We start from the raw sequence: 12,543 nt of genomic DNA, 5'->3' as shown, positions 1-12,543 counted from the left end.
ACCCACTAATCCACTACTGCGTCCTTACCAATAACCCTGCACTCTATACTGTACCCTTACACCCAAACTCTGCACCCACTACTATGTGCCTATTCCCCCTAACGCCCTCCCATGAGACTGCATCCCATCTGTGAGGCACCATGCCGCTTTTTCATGTACGCACATGCACACAAAAGCTCCCACACTGGTGGGGGGACACAGACAAAATGTTACCTAGTTTTCAGGGCCAGCCCTGGGTGTTAGTATTGAAATCTTGAAAGTATAATGGTGTCAGTTTGTTTAGAAAAGATCCAGTTTAGATCTGTTTTATAGCTGAATCTGTTTTGTCTCTACATCAGGCTGGGTCTTTCTTTCGTATTACACTTTAGTATCCAAGAAAACAAAAATGTTGGCACAATTATAGATTTACAATGGATTTAAAAGTTTACTGGAACACGCCAATCTCCGACATGCCATGGCATGGGATGCCAATGGATCCCCCTTAGCGAAAATCTAGCTAAAGGATCCAGACTAGACTTCTAAGCTATTGCCCAAGTACATATTAGAACCTTGTCAGACAACATTTTACAAGGACAAAGTCACTGTCAAAACCAGATGTAAAAAGTAATCCCATGTTTTACCATAGTGGCATTCACAAGTTACTCAGAATTGCCCAGATCATCGCCATTAAATGTTTAGTTAAGAAAATTATATTAAATAATTGCAGAAAAAAATATACTGTATTTACACACGCATTCATATTGACAATAAGCACTACCATCACAATGATATACAGATAAAACAAATATTAAGGAGCCAGCAAAATAAATGAAACAAGAAATGAAATTTAATTTAAAACCAAAAATTAAATAAAAATTACTAAATCTGTAGAGACATAGCCAAGGAAAATAGGAAAAAGCCAGGCAAGATCTTATGGCCAAAGCATACAAATACGGTTTTAACCTAAAACACTTGTTCTCAGCCTGTCTGCCATTTATTGCTAAAGTGCTTAGCCAAACTTTTTTTTACTGTACAGCCAAAACCTAAATCCGGCCTTATAAATATACAAAGATGTACTACAATACAATTACATATTGTACATAATACAATTACCTGCTGCTCTATATAGTATCTTGGGTTCAAAGAATATACATGGGTTTTTATCTTCAATGCAGGACAGTAGCAAGCCTTTGGCTTGGATTGGACTCCTAGGTATCACCACCTGTAGAACATAACAGAATTAAGTAAGAAATAAAGACTGTGTGGAAATGTACTGATCCATAGTCTATGGCTGCCAATAAGGCATGTATTTATTTATCCAAGTCAAGAAACATATGCAACAGATTTTCAATGGCCACAAACCGCTTTACAAATTTTTTCTTAAATAAAATATAAAATAAAATAGAACTGTCGTACATAACATTAAGAATAGTTCAGCTAATGCTCCGCGACCACAAATAAAATTATTTGAGTGGTTTTTTTTTTGACGGATATGTGAGTTGCTTCCACTGGGCTTAGATGTTAAAGTTGGAATATAGTGCCAACGGAAAGTAAATACAGTTTAATAGTATATTATTAAAAGGAACAGTATAAAACTATTTCAAACACTAAAAAACACTAATCTCACCACTTTCTCTTACATCCTAGAGGATGCTGGGGACTCCGTAAGGATCATGGGGATAGACGGGCTCCGCAGGAGACATGGGCACTTTAAGAAAGACTTTAGATCTGGTGTGCACTGGCTCCTCCCTCTATGCCCCTCCTCCAGACCTCAGTTTGATACTGTGCCCAGAGGAGATGGGTGCACTTCAGGGAGCTCTCCTGAGCTTCCTAACAGAAAGTATATTTGTTAGGTTTTTTATTTTCAGGGAGCCTGCTGGCAACAGACTCCCTGCATCGAGGGACTGAGGGGAGAGAAGCAGACCTACTTCTGTGAGTTTCAAGGCTCTGCTTCTTAGGCTACTGGACACCATAAGCTCCAGAGGGAGTCAGAACACAGGTCTCACCCTGGAGTTCGTCCCGGAGCCGCGCCGCCGTCCTCCTCACAGAGCCGGAAGATAGAAGCCGGGTGAGTATGAGAAGAAAAAGAAGACTTCAGAGGCGGCAGAAGACTTCATGATCTTCACTGAGGTAACGCACAGCAATGCAGCTGTGCGGCATTGCTCCCACACACCTCACACACGGCAGTCACTGTAAGGGTGCAGGGCGCAGGGGGGGCGCCCTGGGCAGCAATATAAACCTCATTTCTGGCAAAAGAGATATATATACAGCTAGGCACTGTATATATAAAGAGCCCCCGCCAGTTTTTATTATATTTAAGCGGGACAGAAGCCCGCCGCCGAGGGGGCGGGGCTTCTACCTCAGCACTCACCAGCGCCATTTTCTCCACACCACAGCTGAGAGGAAGCTCCCCGGACTCTCCCCTGCTTATCCACGGTGAAAGGGGGTTTCAGAGAAGAGGGGGGGGGGGGGGGGCACATAATTGGCAGCAAATAATAGTATTACAGCGCTACTGGGTAAACACATTGTGTGTTTTTCCTGGGGTATTAGCGCTGGGTGTGTGCTGGCATACTCTCTCTCTGTCTCTCCAAAGGGCCTTGTGGGGGAACTGTCTTCAAATAAGAGGATTCCCTGAGTGTGTGGTGTGTCGGTACGTGTGTGTCGACATGTCTGAGGTAAAAGGCTCTTCTAAGGAGGAGATGCACAAAAGATTAGAGAACAGACAGGGATTCTACCCATGTCTGACCCTATGTCGCAGGGACCTTCAGAATCTCAAAACGCCCACTATCCAAAATAATAGACACTGATACCGACACGGAGTCTGACTCCAGTGTCGACTACGATGATGCAAAGTTACAGCCAAAACTGGCAGAAAAGTATTCAATATATGATTATTGTAATAAAAGATGTTTTGCATATCACTGATGACCCATCTGTCCCTGACACGAGGGTACACATGTTTAAGGGGAAGAAAGCTGAGATAACATTTCCCCCCTCTCATGAACCAAATGAATTGTGTGAAAAAGAGTGGGAATCTCCAGACAAGAAACTGCAGTTTCCCAAAAGAATTCTCATGGCGTATCCTTTCCCTGCTAGGGCCAGGATACGATGGGAATCTTACCCTAGGGTGGACAAGGCGTTGACACGTTTACCCAAAAGGTAGCGCTGACATACCAAGATACAGCTACCCTCAGGGATCCTGCAGATAGCATGCAGAAAAATACTTTGAAGCCCATTTACACACATTCTGGTACACTACTCAGACCGGGGATTGTGTCGGCAGGGGTTTATAGCGCTGTAGCAGCGTGGACAGATACCTTACCAGCGGAGATTGAAACCCTAGATAAGGATACCATGTTATTAACCCTAGGATATATAAAAGATGCTGTCTTATATATAAGACATGCTCAAAGAGACATTGGTCTACTGGGTTCTAGAGTCAACGCTATGTCGATTTCTGCTAGACGTGTCCTGTGGAACATGCATTGGACAGGTGATGCCGACTAAAAGAGGCATATGGAGGTTTTACCTTACAAGGGTGAGGAATTGTGTGGAGAAGGGCTCTCGGACCTGGTCTCCACAGCTATAGCTGGTAAATCTGATCTTTTGCCTTATATTACCTCACAGCCTAAGAAAGCACGACATCATCAAATGCAGTCCTTTCGGTCGCAGAAAAACAAGAAAGTACGAGGAGCGTCCTTTCTTACCAGAGGTAAGGGCGCCAGGCACAGCTAGTTCCCAGGAATAGAAGTCCTCCCCGGCCTCTACTAAATCCACCGCATGACGCTGGGGTTCCGCTAAGGGAGTCCGCCCCAGTGGGAGCACGTCTTCGACTCTTCAGCCACATCTGAGTTTACTCACAGGTGGATCCCTGGGCAATAGAAATTGTTTCTCAGGGTTACAAGCTGTATCTCCAACAGGTGGTGCTCAAGGTTCCCCTCCTTCAACAAGGAAGGGGATATTACTCAACCTTGGCTGTAGTCCTGAAACCGGACGGTTCGGTCAGACCTATTTTAAAATTAAAATCTCTGAACCTATACTTGAAAAGGTTCAAACTCAAGGTGGAATCACTCAGAGCGATCATCGCCAGCCTGGAAGGGGGGGATTTTATGGTGTATCTAGAAATAAAGGCTGCATACCTTCATGTTCCCATTTATCCACCCCATCAGGCGTACCTGAGAATTACGGTACAGTATTGTCATTACCAATTTCAGGGTAATTGGCGGAAATGATGGTGCTCCTACGCAAGCAAGGAGTCACAATTATCCCATACTTGGACGATCTCCTAATAAGGGCGAGATCGAAAGAGCAGTTGTTGAACAGCGTGTCACTTTCGCTGAAGGTGTCACAGCAACTCGGCTGGATTCTCAATATCCCGAAGTCACAGTTGGTTCCTATGACTCGTCTGCCCTTCTTGGGTATGATTCTGAATACGGACCAGAAATGGGTTTATCTTCCGATAGAGAAGGCCCAGGAACTAATGACTCTGGTAAAAAACCTATTAAAGCCAAAACAGGTGTCAGTGCATCACTGCACTCGGGTCCTGGGAAAGATAGTGGCATCTTACGGGGCCATTCCCTTCGGCAGGTTCCATGCGAGGACTTTCCAATGGGATCTACGGAACAAGTGGTCCGGATCACATCTATAGATGCATCAGTTAATCACCCTGTCCCCTAGGGCCAGGGTGTCTCTCCTATGGTGGCTGCAGAGTGCACACCTTCTGCAGGGTCGCAGGTTTGCCTACCAGGACTGGATTCTGGTAGCCATGGACGCGAGCCTCCGAGGTGGGGGAGCAGTCACACAGGGAAGAAACTTCAAAGGTCTTTGGGTCAAGTCAAAAAAACTTGTATTCAAATCAACATCCTGGAGCTGAGGGCCATATAAAACGCCCTTCGGCAAGCGGAAACATTGCTTCGCGACCTACGGGTTCTGATCCAGTCAGACAACATCACCGCAGTGGCTCATGTAAACCACCAAGGCGGCACAAAGAGCAGAGTGGAAATGGCAGAAGCCACCAGGATTCTCAGCTGGGCGGAAAATCATGTAAGCGCATTTTCAGCAGTTCATTCCGGGAGTGGACAACTGAGAAGCAGACTTCCTCAGCAAACACGACCTGCATCCAAGAGAGGACTTCTTTAGGAAGCCTTCGCACAGATTGCAAGTCAGTGGGAACTGCCACAGATAGATATGATGGCGTCCCGCCTCAACAAGAAGCTACAGAGGTATTGCACCAGGTCAAGAGACCCTCTCAGGCAGTAGCTGTAGATGCCCTTAAGACACCGTGGGTGTTCCAGTCGGTCTATGTATTTCCCCCTCTTCCTCTCATACCCAAAGTATTGAGAATGGTAGGAGGGAGAGGAATGAGAACAATCCTCATTGTTCCAGATTGGCCACGAAGGACCTGGTATCTGGATCTGCAGGAAATGCTCACAGAAGATCAGTGGCTTCTTCCAGGACCGGTTGCAACAGGGGCAAGACTTACCGCGGCTGTGTTGGACGGCATGGCGGTTGAACGCCGGATCCTAGCGGATAAGGGTATTCCGGATGAAGTCATTCCTACGCTAATAAAGGCTAGGAAGGTCATGACATCTAAACATTATCACCGTATATGGCGAAAATATGTTTCTTGGTGTGAGGCCAGGAATGCTCCTACGGAAGAATTCCATCTGGGCCGTTTCCTTCACTTCCTGCAAATTGGAGTGAATTTCGGCCTAAAATTAGGATCTATTAAGGTTCAGATTTCGTCCTTATCCATTTTCTTTCAAAAGGAATTGGCCTCTCTCCCTGAAGTACAAACTTTTGTGAAGGGAGTACTGCATATTCAGCCTCCCTTTGGTACCTCCGGTGATGCCTTGGGACCTTAACGTGGTGTTAAGTTTCATTAAGTTACACTGGTTTGAACCACTTAAAATGGTGGAGTTGAAAAATCTCACTTGGAAGGTGGTCATGTTATTAGCTTTGGCTTCGGCTAGGCGAGTGTCGGAATTGGCGGCTTTATCACATAAAAGCCCCTATCTGGTTTTCCATATGGATAGAGCGGAATTGCGGACCCGTCCTCAATTCCTGCCAAAAGTGGTTTCATCCTTTCATATGAACTATTGTGGTGCCTGTGGCTACGCGTGACTTGGAGGATCCCGAGTCCCTTGATGTGGTCAGGGCTTTGAAAATTTACGTGGCCAGATCGGCTACAGTCAGAAAAACAGAAGCACTGTTCGTCATGTATGCAACCAACAAGATTGGTGCCCCTGCTTCAAAGTAGACTATTGCTTGCTGGATCTGTAACACGATTCAGCAGGCGCATTCTACGGCAGGATTGCCGTTACTGAAATCGGTCAAGGCCCATTCCACTAGGAAGGTGGGCTATTCTTGGGCGGCTGCCAGAGGGGTCTCGGCGCTACAGCTGTGCCGAGCTACTACTTGGTCGGGTTCAAACTCCTTTGCAAAGTTCTATAAGTTTGATACCCTGGCTGAGGATGACCTCCTGTTTGCTCAATTGGTGCTGCAGAGTCATCCGCACTCTCCCGCCCGTTTGGGAGCTTTGGTATAATCCCCATGGTCCTTACGGAGTCCCCAGCATCCTCTAGGACGTAAGAGAAAATGAGATTTTAAACCTACCGGTAAATCTTTTTCTCGTAGTCCGTAGAGGATGCTGGGCGCCCATCCCAAGTGCGGACTACTTCTGCAAGACTTGTATATAGTTATTGCTTAAATAAGGGTTATGTTATAGTTTTCATCGGTCTTGGACTGATGCTATGTTGTTTTCATACTGTTAACTGGATAGTATATCACAAGTTATACGGTGTGATTGGTGTGGCTGGTATGAATCTTGCCCTTGGATTAACAAAAATCCTTTCCTCGTACTGTCCGTCTCCTCTGGGCACAGTTTCTCTAACTGAGGTCTGGAGGAGGGTCATAGAGGGAGGAGCCAGTGCACACCAGATCTAAAGTCTTTCTTAAAGTGCCCATGTCTCCTGCAGAGCCCGTCTATCCCCATGGTCCTTACGGAGTCCCCAGCATCCTCTACGGACTACGAGAAAAAGATTTACCGGTAGGTTTAAAATCTTATTTTCAGCTACTCCTGTGACAAGTAAGCGTTACATGATTAACAATCAAGGATAATTACAAAAAATAAGATTTTACTCACCGGTAAATCTATTTCTCGTAGTCCGTAGTGGATGCTGGGACTCCGTAAGGACCATGGGGATTAGCGGCTCCGCAGGAGACTGGGCACAACTAAAGAAAGCTTTAGGACTACCTGGTGTGCACTGGCTCCTCCCACTATGACCCTCCTCCAGACCTCAGTTAGGATACTGTGCCCGGAAGAGCTGACACAATAAGGAAGGATTTTGAATCCCGGGTAAGACTCATACCAGCCACACCAATCACACCGTATAACTCGTGATATTATACCCAGTTAACAGTATGAACATAACAGAGCCTCTCAACAGATGGCTCAACAATAACCCTTTAGGTAACAATAACTATAAACAAGTATTGCAGACAATCCGCACTTGGGATGGGCGCCCAGCATCCACTACGGACTACGAGAAATAGATTTACCGGTGAGTAAAATCTTATTTTCTCTGACGTCCTAAGTGGATGCTGGGACTCCGTAAGGACCATGGGGATTATACCAAAGCTCCCAAACGGGCGGGAGAGTGCGGATAACTCTGCAGCACCGAATGAGCAAACTCTAGGTCCTCCTCAGCCAGGGTATCAAACTTGTACATTGCAAAAATGTTTGAACCCGACCAAGTAACAGCTCGGCAAAGTTGTAAAGCCGAGACCCCTCGGGCAGCCGCCCAAGAAGAGCCCACTTTCCTCGTGGAATGGGCTTTTACAGATTTAGGGTGCGGCAGTCCAGCCGCAGCATGTGCAAGTTGAATCGTGCTACAGATCCAGCGAGCAATAGTCTGCTTAGAAGCAGGAGCACCCAGCTTGTTGGGTGCATACAGGATAAATAGCGAGTCAGTTTTCCTGACTCCAGCCGTCCTGGAAACATATACTTTTCAGGGCCCTGACTACATCCAGTAACTTGGAATCCTCCAAGTCCCAAGTAGCCGCAGGCACCACAATAGGTTGGTTCACATGAAAAACTGATACCACCTTAGAAAGGAATTGGGAACGAGTCCTCAATTCCGCCTTATCCATATAAAATACAGATAAGGGCTTTTGTATGACAAAGCCGCCAATTCTGATACACGCCTGGCCGATGCCACGGCCCACAGCATGACCACTTTCCACGTGAGGTATTGTAGCTCCACGGATTTAAGTGGCTCAACCCAATGCGACTTCAGGAAATCCAACACCACGTTGAGATCCCACGGTGCCACTTGAGGCACAAACGGGGCTGACTATGCAGCACTCCCTTAACAAAAGTCAGAACTTCAGGCAGTGAAGCCAGTTCTATTTTGGAAGAAAATCGATAGAGCCTAAATCTGGACCTTCATGGAACCCAATTTTAGGCCCATAGTCACCTCTGACTGTAGGAAGTGCAGAAATCGACCTAGCTGAAATTTCTCCTTTGGGGCCTTCCTGGCCTCACAGCACGCAACATATTTCCACCATATGCGGCGATAATGGTTTGCGTTCACTTCTTTCCTAGCTTTAAATAGCGTAGGGATAACTTCCTCCGGAATGCCCTTTTCCTTCAGGATCCGGCGTTCAACCGCAATGCCGTCAAACGCAGCCGCGGTACATCTTGGAACAGACAGGCCCCCTGCTGCAGCAGGTCCTGTCTGAGCGGCAGAGGCCATGGGTCCTCTGAGATCATTTCTTGGAGTTCTGGTTACCAAGCTCTTCTTGGCCAACCCGGAACAATGAGTATAGTTCTTACTCCTCTCATTATTATTCTCATTACCCTGGGTAAGAGAGGCAGAGAAGGGAACACATACACCGACTGGTACACCCACGGTGTTACCAGAGCGTCCACAGCTATCGCCTGAGGGTCCCTTGACCTGGCGCAATATCTTTGTAGCTTTTTGTTGAGGCGGGACGCCATCATGTCCACCTGTGGCCTTTCCCAACGGTGTACAATCATTTGGAAAACTTCTGGATGAAGTCCCCACTCTCCCGGGTGGAGGTCGTGTCTTCTGAGAAAGTCTGCTTCTCAGTTGTCCACTCCGGGAATGAACACTGCTGACAGTGCTAACACATGATTTTCCGCCCATCGGAGAATCCTTGTGGCTTCTGCCATCGCCATCCTGCTTCTTGTGCCGCCCTGTCGGTTTACATGAGCGACCGCCGTGATGTTGTCTGACTGGATCAGCACCGGCCGGTGTTGAAGCAGGGGTCTAGCCTGACTTAGGGCATTGTAAATGGCCCTTAGTTCCAGAATATGTGTGTGTAGGGAAGTCTCCTGACTTTTCCATAGCCTTGGAAGTTTCTTCCCTGTGTGACTGCCCCCCAGCCTCGAAGGCTGGCATCCGTGGTCACCAGGACCCAGTCCTGTATGCCGAATCTGCGGCCCCCTAGAAGATGAGCACTCTGCAGCCACCACAACCGCGACACCCTGGCCCTTGGAGACAGGGTTATCCGCCGATGCATCTGAAGATGCGACCCGGACCACTTGTCCAACAGATCCCACTGGAAAATCCTTGCATGGGACCTGGCGAATGGAATTTCTTCGTAAGAAGCTACCATCCTTCCCAGGGCTCGCGTGCATTGATGCACCGACACCTATATACCAGTGACGTGCGGTGGGGTGAGGCAGAGCCTTTCCTGTCATACTTACATTTAAACCAGAGTTTTGACTGAATAAAATATATGAAAAATACTGATAATTTGTTTGAAATATCTTCTGTGCATTATTGTAATATTTTTTATAGCCCAAACTCTGGAGTAAAAAGTCTATGGCAGGTGAGGCAGTGCCTCACCTGTGTATCCTTTCCACACATCTCTAATCCAAACTCACCAGATTTCCAGGCGTTTATACTGCTGTACCTGTGTATAATGCCCAGATGTACCCTTTGGCTCATATATTGCATGTAAATCTGGCTCTTGGGTTAGCCAGTGCCTCCTAAACCATTTAGCTCACCGCACGTCCCTGCTATATACGTATTAGGAGGTCTCTGTCTAGAGACGACAACTCCTTGGACTTCTCCTCCGGGAGAAACCCTTTTTATCCTGTTCTGTGTCCAGAACCATACCCAGGAACAGTAGACGCGTCGTAGGAACCAGCTGCGACTTTGGAATATTCAGAATCCAGCCGTGCTGTTGTAGCACTTCCCGAGATAGTGTTACTCCGCCGAACAACTGCTCCCTGGACCTCGCCTTTATAAGGAGATCGTCCAAGTACGGGATAATTATTTCGGCCATTACCTTGGTAAATACCTCGGTGCCGGGGACAGACCAACGGCAACGTCTGGAATTGGTAATGACAATCCTGTACCACAATTTTGAGGTACTCCTGGTGAAGAGGGTAAATAGGGACATGCAGGTAAGCATCCTTGATGTCCAGCGATACCATGAAATTCACCAGGCTTGCAATAATCGCCCTGAGCGATTCCATTTTGAACTTGAACCTTCGTATATAAGTGTTCAAGGCTTTAAATTTTAGAATGGGTCTCACCGAACCGTCTGGTTTCGGTACCACAACATTTTGGAATAGTAATCCCGGCCTTGTTGAAGGAGGGGTACCTTGATTTCACCTGCTGGAAGTACAGCTTGTGAATTGCCGCCAGTACTACCTTTCTCCGAGGGCAGCAGGCAAGGCTGATGTGAGGTAACGGCGAGGGGGAGTCGCCTCGAACTCCAGCCTGTATCCCTGTGATACTATTTGCAGAACCTAGGGATCCACCTGTGGGCAAGCCCACTGGTCCCTGAAGTTCCCGAGACGCGCCCCTACCGCACCTGTCTCCACCTGTGGAGCCCCAACGTCATGCGGTGGACTCAGAGGAAGCGGGGGAAGATTTTTGATCCTGGGAACTGGCTGCTGGTGCAGCTTTTTCCTTCTTCCCTTGTCTCTGTGCAGAAAAGGAAGCGCCTTTGACCCACTTGCTTTTCTGAAGCCGAAAGGGCTGTACCTGAAAATACAGTGCTTTCTTAGGCTGTGAGGAAACCTGAGGTAAAAAAATTTCTTCCCAGCTGTTGCTGTGGATACGAGGTCCCAGAGACCATCCCCAAACAATTCCTCACCCTTATAAGGCAGAATCACCATGTGCCCTTTTATAGGCAGCATCACCTGTCCACTGCCGGGTTTCTAATACCTTCCTGGCAGAATGGACATTGCATTAATTCTGGATGCCAGCCGGCAAATATCCCTCTGTGCATCCTTTATATCTAAGACGACGTCTTTTATATGCTCTATGTTAGCAAACTATTATGTCTTAGAGTATTAATATTATCTGTCTGGGTATCAGACCACGCTGCAGCAGCACTATTTATGCTGAGGCAATTGCAGGTCTCACTATATAACCTGAGTGTGTATATACAGACTTCAGGATAGCCTCCTGCTTTTTATCAGCAGGCTCCTTCAAGGTGGCCGTATCCTAAGACGGCAGTGCCACCTTTTTGACAAACGTGTGAGCGCCTTATCCACCCTAAGGGATATCTCCCAACGTGACCTATCCTCTGGCGGGAAAGGGTACGCCATCAGTAACTTTTTAGAAATTACCAGTTTCTTATCGGGGGAACCCACGCTACTTTACACACTTCATTCATTCATCTGATGGGGGAACAAAACACTGGCTGCTTTTTCTCCCCAAAAATAAAACCCCTTTTATGTGGTACTTGGGTTCATGTCAGAAATGCGTAACACATTTTTAATTGCCGAGATCATGTAACGGATGTTCCTAGTGGATTGTGTATATGTCTCAACCTCGTCGACACTGGAGTCAGACTCCGTGTCGACATCTGTTTCTGCCATCTGAGGTAACGGGCGCTCTTTTGAGCCCCTGATGGCCTTTGAGACGCCTGGGCAGGCGCGGGCTGAGAAGCCGGCTGTCCCACAGCTGTTTTACGTCATCCAGCCTTCTATGTAAGGAGTTGACATTGTCGGTTAATACCTTCCACCTATCCATCCACTCTGGTGTCGGCCCCACAGGGGGCGACATCCCATTTATCGGCCTCTGCTCCACCTCCACGTAACCTTCCTCATCCCACATGTCGACACAGCCGTACCGACACACAGCACACACACAGGGAATGCTCTGACTGAGGACAGGACCCCACAAAGTCCTTTGGGGAGACAGAGAGAGAGTATGCCAGCACACACCAGAGCGCTATATAATGCAGGGATTAACACTATAACTGAGTGATTTTTCCCCCAATAGCTGCTTGTATAAACAATATTGCGCCTAAATTTAGTGCCCCCCCTCTCTTTTTAACCCTTTGAGCCTGAAAACTACAGGGGTGAGCCTGGGGAGCTGTCTTCCAGCTGCACTGTGAAGAGAAAATGGCGCCAGTGTGCGGAGGGAGATAGCTCCGCCCCTTTTTCGCGGACTTTTCTCCCGCTTTTTAATGAATTCTGGCAGGGGTATTTATCACATATATAGCCTCTGGGGCTATATATTATGATATATTTGCCAGCCAAGGTGTTTTTATTGCTGCTCAGGGCTCCCCCCC

General features: G+C 47.3%; 1 protein-coding gene across 2 annotated transcripts in view; it reads right to left on the bottom strand.

The window, feature by feature from the left end:
* BCKDHB (branched chain keto acid dehydrogenase E1 subunit beta) overlaps window positions 1-12,543 on the bottom strand; it is a 398,626-nt gene that overhangs the window by 225,542 nt on the left and 160,541 nt on the right. For both annotated transcript variants that reach the window (XM_063916876.1, XM_063916877.1), the window contains exon 6: window positions 1,093-1,201. In XM_063916876.1, coding sequence (XP_063772946.1) covers window positions 1,093-1,201 — 109 coding nt within the window. The remainder of the gene's footprint in view (window positions 1-1,092; window positions 1,202-12,543) is intronic.

This window comes from Pseudophryne corroboree, chromosome 4, assembly GCF_028390025.1.
Source record: "Pseudophryne corroboree isolate aPseCor3 chromosome 4, aPseCor3.hap2, whole genome shotgun sequence".
NCBI classification, from domain to species: Eukaryota; Metazoa; Chordata; class Amphibia; order Anura; family Myobatrachidae; genus Pseudophryne; species Pseudophryne corroboree.
The sequence above is the reverse complement of the archived record's forward strand: the minus strand, read 5'-3'. Positions and strand labels throughout refer to the sequence as shown.